General features: G+C 44.1%; 1 protein-coding gene across 6 annotated transcripts in view; it reads left to right on the plus strand.

Moving 5' to 3' along the window:
* far1 (fatty acyl CoA reductase 1) overlaps positions 1 to 12434 on the plus strand; it is a 138354-nt gene that overhangs the window by 78712 nt on the left and 47208 nt on the right. For 4 of the 6 annotated variants that reach the window (XM_070899483.1, XM_070899485.1, XM_070899489.1 and 1 more), the window contains exons 5-8: positions 778 to 955; positions 5060 to 5104; positions 7724 to 7851; positions 10364 to 10431. In XM_070899483.1, coding sequence (XP_070755584.1) covers positions 778 to 955; positions 5060 to 5104; positions 7724 to 7851; positions 10364 to 10431 — 419 coding nt within the window. The remainder of the gene's footprint in view (positions 1 to 777; positions 956 to 5059; positions 5105 to 7723; positions 7852 to 10363; positions 10432 to 12434) is intronic. The other 2 variants (XM_070899487.1, XM_070899488.1) reach the window with 1 other exon arrangement.

A 12434-nucleotide genomic window follows, 5' to 3' on the forward strand; every position in this document is an offset into this window, starting at 1 on the left:
GCTCACTGGTTAGGTTTTGTTTTCCTATAATGTATTACATTTATTTAGTCTTCACATTTTTCCCTTCCCTCCCAAGTTGTGCAAAAAGGTTTCAACAGCTATTTTAAAATAACATTGCCGTCGATTCTGGGAATATATAGGATATACAGCACAGAAACAGGCCATTCGGCCCAACCAATCCATGCCAGCATGTATGCTTCACTCGAGCCTCCTGGCTTGCCTCATCTAACTCTACCATAACCCTCTATTCCCTTACATGCTTATCTAGCCTCCCCTTAGATACTATTCACTTCAACCACTTCCGAGTTCCATATTCTCATCATTTTTTGGGTAAAGAAGTTTCTTCTGAATTCCCTGTTTGATTTAATGGTGACTATCTTACGTTGATGGCCTCCAGTTTTGCTTGAATAATATTGGATTAGAAATTGCTTTTAGCTGTTGGTTCTTTTTTTTTAAACAGACAAGTAAATTCAGTCGCATGTTTTATTGCCAATAAGTGCTGGATTTCAAAGCGCACTTGTTCTGCACAATTCTCTCAATTTTACTTTGACCTTCGTTCATTGCAATACCTGTAGTGTTCTACTTTGTAAGTATGGAAGATTTTGGTGCCTGTTTGAAATTGAGATTTATTTCCATGGGGTTGATGCCCCACATAAATACTACTTACTGCTTTTCTCGATTTTAGTATTGCTCTTAAACTGAGCATTGTTCAAACGTAGTTCAGAACAGTTTATTTTTGAAGCCTTCAAATTTTTCATCACTCTAAATTTTTCGCAGGTGGATGGATGATGGTCTCGTTCAGGACATTACGAGAAAACTAATTGGCGAGAGACCAAACACCTACACCTATACTAAAGCCATGGCAGAATATGTTGTACAGCAAGAATGTGGAAACTTAAATGTTGCAATTGTCAGACCTTCGATTGTCGGTGCCAGCTGGAAGGAACCATTTCCTGTAAGTTTTGGGGTAATTCCTTAAAGGCAAAGATAACAACCTGCATTTATATAGCGCCTTTAAAGTAGTAAAACATCCCAAGGCACTTCACGGGAGCGATTATGACAAAATTTGACATCGAGCCAAAGAAGATATTAGGACAGGGTTGGTCAAAGACATTTTAAGAGTTGTAAGGAGAGTCTTAAAGGAAGAGAGCGAGACGGAGAGGTTTAGGGAGGGAATTCCAGAGTTCCGGGCCCAGGCAGCTGAAGGCACGGCCGCCAATGGTGGGGCCAAGTATATCAGGGACACTAGACGTACTGTAAAGCAGGGATGTCTAAGCTCTGTGCGTACTTGGTCGGCTTAGGGTTAAACTATAGAGCCTCGCAGGCAATGTCCCCTGTAAACCGCTCTGCCTCCCCCAATGGGCGGCCTATTCAAATCTTTGCGCAGGCGCGGTACCTACAATGTAAAGGCCGATGAGCAGCCTGTGCGGGGCCTTGCAGATGGCTGCACAACTTCGGAGCATCGGAACAGGAGGAGGCCATTCAGCCCCTGGAGCCTGTTGCGCCATTCAATAAGATCGTGGCTGATCTGCGACCTAACTCCATATCCCTGCTGTTGGCCCATATCTTCGATACCTTTGGTTAACAGAAAGCTATCAATCTCTGATTTAAAGTTAACAGTTGACCCACAGCAAAGAGAAAAAGGTTAGTAAAGACAAACGTCGGTCCCCTGCAGTCAGAATCAGGGGAAGTCATAACGGGGAACAAAGAAATGGCGGACCAATTGAACAAATACTTTGGTTCGGTATTCACTGAGGAGGACACAAACAACCTTCCGGATATAAAAGGGGTCGGGGGGTCGAGTAAGGAGGAGGAACTGAGGGAAATCCTTATTAGCCGGGAAATTGTGTTGGGGAAATTGATGGGATTGAAGGCCGATAAATCCCCAGGGCCTGATGGACTGCATCCCAGAGTACTTAAGGAGGTGGCCTTGGAAATAGTGGATGCATTGACAGTCATTTTCCAACATTCCATTGACTCTGGATCAGTTCCTATGGAGTGGAGGGTAGCCAATGTAACCCCACTTTTTAAAAAAGGAGGGAGAGAGAAAACAGGGAATTACAGACCGGTCAGCCTGACATCGGTAGTGGGTAAAATGATGGAATCAATTATTAAGGATGTCATAGCAGTGCATTTGGAAAGAGGTGACATGATAGGTCCAAGTCAGCATGGATTTGTGAAAGGGAAATCATGCTTGACAAATCTTCTGGAATTTTTTGAGGATGTTTCCAGTAGAGTGGACAAGGGAGAACCAGTTGATGTGGTATATTTGGACTTTCAGAAGGCGTTCGACAAGGTCCCACACAAGAGATTGATGTGCAAAGTTAGAGCACATGGGATTGGGGGTAGTGTACTGACATGGATTGAGAACTGGTTGGCAGACAGGAAGCAAAGAGTAGGAGTAAATGGGTACTTTTCAGAATGGCAGGCAGTGACTAGTGGGGTACCGCAAGGTTCTGTGCTGGGGCCCCAGCTGTTTACGCTGTACATTAATGATTTAGATGAGGGGATTAAATGTAGTATCTCCAAATTTGCGGATGACACTAAGTTGGGTGGCAGTGTGAGCTGCGAGGAGGATGCTGTGAGGCTGCAGAGCGACTTGGATAGGTTAGGTGAGTGGGCAAATGCATGGCAGATGAAGTATAATGTGGATAAATGTGAGGTTATCCACTTTGGTGGTAAAAACAGAGAGACAGCCTATTATCTGAATGGTGACAGATTAGGAAAAGGGGAGGTGCAAAGAGACCTGAGTGTCATGGTACATCAGTCATTGAAGGTTGGCATGCAGGTGCAGCAGGCGGTTAAGAAAGCAAATGGCATGTTGGCCTTCATAGCAAGGGGATTTGAGTACAGGGGCAGGGAGGTGTTGCTACAGTTGTACAGGGCATTGGTGAGGCCACACCTGGAGTATTGTGTACAGTTTTGGTCGTCTAACCTGAGGAAGGACATTCTTGCTATTGAGGGAGTGCAGCGAAGGTTCACCAGACTGATTCCCGGGATGGCGGGACTGACCTATCAAGAAAGACTGGATCAACTGGGCTTGTATTCACTGGAGTTCAGAAGAATGAGAGGGGACCTCATAGAAACATTTAAAATTCTGACGGGGTTAGACAGGTTAGATGCAGGAAGAATGTTCCCAATGTTGGGGAAGTCCAGAACCAGAGGTCACAGTCTAAGGATAAGGGGTAAGCCATTTAGGACCGAGATGCGGAGGAACTTCTTCACCCAGAGAGTGGTGAACCTGTGGAATTCTCTACCACAGAAAGTTGTTGAGGCCAATTCACTAAATATATTCAAAAAGGAGTTAGATGAGGTCCTTACTACTAGGGGGATCAAGGGGTATGGCGAGAAAGCAGGAATGGGGTACTGAAGTTGAATGTTCAGCCATGAACTCATTGAATGGCAGTGCAGGCTAGAAGGGCTGAATGGCCTACTCCTGCACCTATTTTCTATGTTTCTATGTTTCTATTAATTACCATTTGTGGAAGAGAGTTCCAAACTTCTACCAACCTTTGCGTGTAGAAGTGTTTCCTAATTTCACTCCTGAAAGGTCTGACTCTAATTTTTGGACTATGCCCCCTGGTCCTCAAATCCCCAACCAACGGAAATAGTTTCTCTCTCCCCCTATCTGTTTCCCCTAATATCTTGAAATCTTCGATCAAATCACCCCTTAACCGTCTAAATTTTAGGGAATACAATCCTAATTTGTATAATCTCGCCTCCTAATTTAACCATTGGAGTCTGGGTATTCTGGTAAATCTATGCTGCACTCCCTCCAAGACTAATATATCCTTCCTAAAGTGTGGTGCCCAGAACTGCTCACAGTACTGCAGGTGTGGTCTGACCAGAGCTTTGTATAGCTGCAGCATCACTTCTACCGCCTTGTATTCTAGTCCTCTAGATATAAAGGTTTGCATTACTTTAGACTTTTGGATTATTTTCTGTACCTGTTCATGACATTTTTATGATCTATGTACCTGGACCTCTACTGTTTTTAGCTTTGTGGGAACATTGTTTGCAGACCTCTTAACATTTTAATCCATGCTCCCGTTAATGTGCATATATCTGAAATTGCAGATTTTGCTGTTTGGATTTAGGATTGCCCACCATTGAGGCAATCGTGCTTTGAGCAGCCATTTCTAAACTTCCAGGCCCATGACATCGCAAGGGGGCAAAGAAGAGAGTGAGGAAGTAAAGTCAAGCAGCATTTAGTTTCCTGGACTTTGGTGGTCAGATTGCCAAAGCATGTGGTCTCCATGTGGCCGCAGTTTGGAACCTTTCCCGCAGTATTTTCCTGCGGTCCCGTTTTCAGGGTTTAGTGGAAGTTGACCACTGTAAGTTATTCTGCTAACTCGCTGTGACAGAGTGGTCCAACTTTTTTGTCCACTGTTATTCGTTGCTTAAGGTTACGTTACCATAGTGGTTATGCTACTGGGCCAATAATCTAGAGGTCTGGACGAATGATCCAGAGTTCAAATCACGCCACAGAGAATTTCAATTCAGTTAAATCAATCTGGAATAAAAAGCTAGTGTCAATAATGGTGACCATGAAACGATCGGATTGTCGTAGAAACCCATCTGGTTCACTAATGTCCTTTAGGGAAGGAATTCTGCCATCCTTACCCGGTCTGGCCTATATGTGACTCCAGTCCTGCAGAAATGTGGTTGATGCTTAACTGCCCTTAAATAGCCTAGCAAGCCACTCAGTTGTACCAAATCGCTGCGACACACGACACTGCTCACCACCACCATTTTAAGGGCAATTAGGGATGGGCAATGAATGCTGGCCTTGCCAGCGACGCCCGCATCCCGTGAATAAATGTTTTTAAAGTTTCCAATGCTGTGTAACTTTAGGAACACTCGTTATGATCCATATGCCCCTTTCAGATATTTCACCATGCATTTGATGTCTGCTCTTTATCAGTAGGAGTGTTCTTTTACTACCGTTTATATTTTTATTACTCAATAATTATTGTACCTGAAATGTATTTTAGGAAATATTTAATGAGGTAGTCACTTAAGATATTTTTTAATCCCTTCTTGTCTCTTCTGCAAACAGGGTTGGATTGATAATTTCAATGGACCCAGTGGGCTTTTCATTGCTGTGAGTAATATTAAGTTACATCAATTCCTTGGTTCTCAAATCTGTTGCATAAAAACAGACTATCCATTGCATACTGTGTTCAGTTACAAAATAAAGTGCTGTGTCTTATAACCCAATACCCTATTTACTAATGCCGCCATAGAGATCCATTTCAATACATCAGCTACTGTGGTAGCATTACCTCATAGTAATCAGCAAGACCAACAAAGATGCAAAGTTGTCATTTGTCTTCTACCATGTCGGTATTTGAGATCTCGAGACTGTTCCTCGATAAAATCTACCAGTGTCCTTACTAAAGCTGCAAAGTGTTTTAGAAACCAATTGACGTGAGAAAGTGCTGGAGGTTTGATGATTGCATTGTTTTCGTGAATTATCCGCGATGAATAGAAAATGATTCTGTAGCACCACAGCAATTCGACTTGGGGCCCTTTGTCAATTTCATGATGAAATTCTTTGTCGTCTTTATTTTTCGATGGGTATTTAGGTAAGTTGCACCTTTTTATTTTTCCAATGTGCTTTTTTGTTCCCCAGTCTGCTGGGTGCAGATGAGAAGAAAGGAGCCTGCTCTCTGGGTGCTGCCGTGCAATGTTCCCTGTAAGCTGCGCTTTGTTCTGAGTGGCCTGCTTCTTTTAGCGTGTGGTCCCTTTAAATTTCCCCACACGTACCGAATTTACAACGCAGAAGCCGGTGAGCAGCCTGTGCGGGGCCTTTCCTGCGCGGCTTAGAGGGAACATTGGTGCCATGCCCCTGTAGGGTGCCAGCGACCGCACAGATACTATTCTCTGGCCCAGTGTTGCCCCTCCTGTGATGCAAGCTACTGCAAGCCAACCTTACAATTCCTCATTCGATGTATCGTGGACTGGGGATTGAGCTTGGTTCTGCCCTTGCCACAGTGCTTTAGCTGGGCGTGCTTGGTCTAAGTTGTCTCCGTTGGTTACACGGTCTTTTGCTGGTACCGAATTTTCTTCAGTTTTACATTTGTTTGTTTAAAGACGCATGCAAAAAAACACTGCATGCAAAACCCTCCCAATGTAATAATGCAGCCACAGGTCAAAAGTCAATTCGGTTGTAAAAATATCATGGGTAGGGGAGCATAATGGTTGTTACTGGACTAGTAATCCAGACACCGCATTTATACAGTGCCTTTCACGACCACCGGACGTCCTAAGGCGCTTTACAGCCAACGAAGTACATTTGAAGTGCAGTCACTGTTGTAATGGAAACGCGGCAGTCAATTTGCGCAAAGCAAGCTGATAGTGACCAGATAATCTGTTTTTTTTTATGTTGATTGAGGGATAAATATTGGCCCAGGACACTGGGGATAACTCCCCTGCTCTTCTTCAAAAAGTGGCCGCGGGATCTTTTATGCCAACCTGAGAGAGCAGACAGGGCCTCGGTTTAACGTTTCATCCGAAAGGCAGCACCTCTGACAGTGCAGTGCTCCCTCAGCACTGCACTAGATTTTTTTTTTGTGCTCTAGTCTCTGGAGTGGGTCTTGAACCCATAATTTTCTGACTTCGAGGTGAGAGTTCTATCCACGGAGCCACAGCTGACACCTAGACGAATGATCCAGGGACATGAGTTCAAATCTCACCATGGAAGCTGGGGAATTTAAATTCAGTTAATTATTGGTGACGCATGAAACTACCGGATTGTTGTAAAAACCGATCTGGTTCACTAACCTGCCGTCCTTACCCGGTCTGGCCTATATGTGACTCCAGATCCACAGCAATGTGGTTGACTCTTAACTGCTCTCTGAAAATGGCCAGTAGCAAGCCAGTCTGTTGTAATAAAAAAACTGCTACGCTGGACTGCAGCAGATCAAGAAGGCGGCTCACCACCACCACCTCAGGGGCAATAGGGGATGGGCAATGAATGCTGGCCTTGCCAGCGGTGGCCATTTCCCATGAATGATCACATTATTAAAAAACATATATTTTTTTTAATTTATTATTCAGACTACCATTATATTATGTCGTCTTTGATCTCTCAAACACTAACCGTTTACCTAGAATACAAGGGTAAATATTTTTGCATGCTCCCTCGACAGCACCTCTAGCCAAGGGTACACAGCAGGGAATTGTGTACAACTCATGATCTCAAAGCCTGTATTTTACTTGCATGGGAAATACTTGGATTAAAATCTTCATAACTACTTTTCTGTAATGCTTTCGCAACATTCAGCTGTTGTCCACTTCAATCTGCTAATGCAGCTCTGTTGCGTTTAGAAGACTGAGAGGTGATCTCATTGAAACATACAAGATTCTGAGTGGGCTTGACGGAGTAGATGTTGAGAGGTTGTATCCCCAGCTGTAGAGACTAGAATGAGGGGGCACAGTCTCAGGTTAAGGGGTCGACCATTTAGGAGGAATTTCTTCACTCAGAGGGTGGTGAATCTTTGGAATTCTCTGCCCCAAATGGCTGTAGATGCTCAGTCAATAAGTATATTCAAGACTTGAGATTTTTGGACTCTAGGGGAATCGAGGGATATGGGGATCGGGCGGGAGATAGAGTTGAGATCGAAGATCAGCCATGATATTGAAGGGCAGAGCAGGCTTGAGGGACCGTGTGGCCGACTCCTGCTCTTATTACTCATGTTCTTGTGTTCTTATCTTTCAGGCTGGAAAAGGAATTCTTCGTACAATGAGAGCGTCAAACAGTGCCGTGGCAGATCTGATTCCGGTGGATGTGGTTATAAACATGACCCTGGCAGCCGCATGGTATTCGGGTGTTCATAGGTACAACAGGTGACTCCTCTTTAACTTGAAGTGGCTCCTGCAGCTCTAAAGGGGAAAGAAATTCCTTGGAGAATCCTCCTTGTTCAAAGTACTTGCCCCATCTGTGTGTTTGGAGAAGAAATGGGTTGTTGTACATGTCAACTATTCAGCCTCAGGAGGCCAACCACTTTGTGTCTCCTCAACATAGGAGCAGGAAGAGGTCATTCAACCTCTCAAGTCTGTTCCGCCATTCAGTTAGATCATGGCTACTCTGAATCTTAACTCCATCTCCCCACCGTGGTTCTATATCCCTTAATACCCTCAAAATCTATCGGTCTTGGTTGTGAAATTTCCACTTGGCCCCCAGCCTCAACAGCTTTTTGGGGGAGCGAGTTCCAGATTTCCACTACCCTTTGTGTGAAGAAGTGCTTCCTGACATCACCCCTGGATGGCCTGGCTCTAAATTTTAAGGTTGTTCCCCTTGTTCTGGACTCTTTCTTTCCCCCGCACCACCCCACCAGAGGAAATGGTTTCTCTCTATCAACCCGATCAACTCCTTCAATCTTAAACACTTCGATTAGATGAACTCTTAATCTTGAGGAAATACAAGCCTAGTCTATACAACCCCTCATAATTTAACCCTTTTAGTCCCTTTTGGTGAATCTGCGCTGCACCCCATCCATATATCCTTCCTGAGGTGCAGTGCCCAGAACTGAACACAGTGCTTGAGATGGGGTCTGACCAGACCTTTATATCATCATCATCATAGGCAGTCCCTTGGAATCGAGCAAGACTTGCTTCCACTCCCGAAGTGAGTTCTTTGGTGGCTGAACAGTCCAATACGAGAGCCACAGACTCTGTCACAGGTGGGACAGATATTCATTGAGGGAAGGGGTGGGTGGGACTGGTTTGCTGCATGCTCTTTCCGCTGCCTGCACTTGATTTCTGCGCGCTCTCGGCGTTGAGACTCGGAAGTGCTCAACGCCCTCCCGGATGCACTTTCTCCACTTAGGGTGGTCTTTGGCCAGGGACTCCTAGGTGTCAGTGGTGATGTCGCACTTTTTCAGAGAGGCTTTGAGGGTGTCCTTGTTTCCGCTGCCCACCTTTGGCTCATTTGGCATGAATTAGCTCCGCATAGACCACTTGCTTTGGGAGTCTGTGTCTGGCATGCGAACTATGTCTGGCATGTGAACTATGTGACCTGCCCAACGAAGCTGATCGAGTGTGGTCAGTGCTTCAATGCTGGGATGTTAGCCTGGACAAGGACACTGATGTTGGTGCGCCTGTCCTCCCAGGGGATTTGTAGGATCTTGCGGAGATGTCATTGGTGATATATCTCCAGCGACTTGAGGTGTCTTCTGTAACTGAATATAACTTTATATAACTGTAGCATAACTTCCACCCCTTTGCATTCTGGCCCCTTTGCGATAAAGGCCAACATTCCATGAGCATTTTAAATTAGCTTTTGTACCTGTCCACTAGTTTCTGTTGTGTTCTCAGCAGCACCAAGATGTTAATGGTAAAAATCCATCATGCATAGAAACATAGAAACTAGGTGCAGGAGTAGGCCATTCGGCCCTTCTAGCCTGCACCACCATTCAATGAGTTCATGGCTGAACATGCAACTTCAGTACCCCCTTCCTGCTTTCTTGCCATACCCCTTGAGCCCCCTAGTAGTAAGGACTTCATCTAACTCCCTTTTGAATATATTTAGTGAATTGGCCTCAACAACTTTCTGTGGTAGAGAATTCCATAGGTTCACCACTCTCTGGGTGAAGAAGTTTCTCCTCATCTCGGTCCTAAATGGCTTACCCCTTATCCTTAGACTGTGACCCCTGGATCTGGACTTCCTCCAACATTGGGAACATTCTTTCTGCATCTAACCTGTCTAAACCCGTCAGAATTTTAAACGTTTCTATGAGATCCCCTCTCATTCTTCTGAACTCCAGTGAATACAAGCCCAGTTGATCCAGTCTTTCTTGATGGGTCAGTTCCACCATCCCGGGAATCAGTCTGGTGAACCTTCGCTGCACTCCCTCAATAGCAAGAATGTCCTTCCTCAAGTTAGGAGACCAAAACTGTACACAATACTCCAGGTGTGGCCTCACCAAGGCCCTGTACAACTGTAGTAACACCTCCCTGCCCCTGTACTCAAATCCCCTCGCTATGAAGGCCAACATGCCATTTGCTTTCTAAACCGCCTGCTGTACCTGCATGCCAACCTTCAATGACTGATGCAATGCATCCCAGAGTTGCTCAAATTTTTGCTTTCCCTTTTCATGGCAAAATCTGTTTCTTCAGCAATTTCAGTAGATTTTAAAATTAAATTTCTTGTTTTTAAAAAAAAATAACTTCCAGAGGCACTTGTATTTCTTCCCCCGCCCCCCCCCCCCCCCCCAACCCTAGGTTATAGGGTTGAACCATTGCGAGATTTAAGATGAGCACTGTTCAGATTCTGATGGTGAAATTACATTTACTTTTTCAGAACAAAGTCAATTGCTACATTAAAGGTACCAAATGTCATTTTCATTTTACCTTTCAGGCCAAGAAACATCTTAGTTTACAACTGTACTACAGGTGGCACCAACCCTTTCCACTGGGGTGAAGTTGGTATGAAACGTGGTTTATTGTTTTAAAATGCTCATTGCATTGCATAAATGCTTGTGATTAACTTAGTCACAGTGTAATTTTAGTTCAGTAGCATTGCTGCCTAGTGTAACATGGTGCAATGTAGTATTGGAATAGTCAACCATGCATACAGCAGCTCTCTACAATGTTCTAATCGAAATGAAGCAAGAGAGGAGAATTGAAACGACCAAAAGCGTCCTGATGCCTGGGTAGTTTCCGTGCATGATGTTGGAAACCTGTTTTTGTTTCATGACCCATGGAGTTAAATTATATATGGAGTTCAATAACCTTAACAATTGACGGTGCAGTTAGTTCCTGGCTAATTGCCTGCATGGCACTGCTTGTACAGAAAAGAAAGTCACCACTACAGCTTTAATAAGACAATGAGGTCGCAAAGTACAGTTTCACGCCTAAATGCACAGCAAGTAGAATATCGGAAATACTAAGTAAAGAAGATTCCAATTTATTTTCCTCCACTCTTAATCAATTGCAATTTTGATCCCGAGAATCTCTTTACTTACTGCATTCTATTTTCTCGAGCTGATTGGGGCACAAGATAGACTTGTGTCAACCGTGCTGTTTCCAACCTGTTTTTCTTTGTGTTGATGCTGTTCTTCGGTGCACACTAGGTTTAAAGGTGGTGGTTCCTCGCGCGTGATCTCTCCATGCTGCTCTTCAAAATTGGCAGAATTCAAGTCCAACCAAAAAGTTTTACAGCGATGTTGGCTTATGAGTACAATGGTCACTCATTTACATGCTGCTACAGATGTAATTTTCTTAACTCCATATGCACTTTAAATACATCAAACTTTCTCAGTAGGTGGCAATGTCAGAATCCTAAAACTGTCCCTTCTACTCAACCCCCCCCCCCCCCCCAAATTAGATGCAACCTGTCTTTTTGCTAAACTGCATCGATTAAAATGAAAAATTAATTATGCCTCAGACGCAGAGTGTGATTGTGATTGAAGCGGGTGATGTAGGACCCAGAGCACAAGTTGTACTTGAAGGAATGTCGCATCCAATGACAACAACATGTATTTATATAGCGCCTTTAATGTGGTAAAACATCCCAAGGTACTTCACAGGAACGTTATCAAGCAAAATTTAACACCGAGCCACAGACTGAGATAGTAGGGCAGATGGTCAGAAAGGTAGGTTTTAACTAGCTTAAGGGAGGAGAGAGACATCTTGAAGGCACGATCACTCATGGTGGAGCGATGACAATCACAAGAGGCCAGAATTAGAGGAGCTTGGAGATTGTGGGGGGTTGTGGGGTTGGAGGAGATTAGAGATAGGGAGGAGCGAGGCCATGGAGGGATTCGAAAACGAGGATGGGAATTTTACAATCGAGGCGTTACTTAACCTAGAGCCAATGTAGGTCAGTGAGCATGGGGGGAGATGGGTGAGCGGGACTTGGTGCGAATTAGGACACAGACAGCTGAGTTTTGGCTGAGCTCAAGTTACGGAGAGTAGATCGTGGAATGATGGGTATATAAAAAAAAATACTCATCTCGATAAGCACATCTTTTAAACTACATTCTGAGGTTAGATATTTTGATTCCATTTGGAGATGAAACTAGAGCTTGTATAACTTAAGACCAAGGGTGGCAATGGTCAAATGAAGTGGGCTTCTAAAGCATGTTGCAATTTCAGACAAGACCTAAATGATCTATTTCAAAGCAAAAAATGAAGTTCTTCAAAGGAAAAGTCAGTATCTTCTATAATGAATACTTCTGAGTAGTGTTACAGGGGTAATGCATCAAATATTCGTGTGTGTGTGTGTACACTGTTGAACTGCTTTCTTGCTCCTTTTTGTCTCGTTACTTTAAATGCCAGATTACACACACACTTAGTTGTAGCAATGCAGTATTTGGACTTTATTGAAACATCATACTTCACACTACCAGTATGAGAGCTGAGACATCATACTATCCAAAAGCCAGTTTGACCTGTTCTTCTTAGGCAATCCCTTGTATTGAGGATGA

This window comes from Pristiophorus japonicus, chromosome 14 (genome assembly GCF_044704955.1).
Source record: "Pristiophorus japonicus isolate sPriJap1 chromosome 14, sPriJap1.hap1, whole genome shotgun sequence".
Lineage (NCBI taxonomy): Eukaryota > Metazoa > Chordata > Chondrichthyes > Pristiophoridae > Pristiophorus > Pristiophorus japonicus.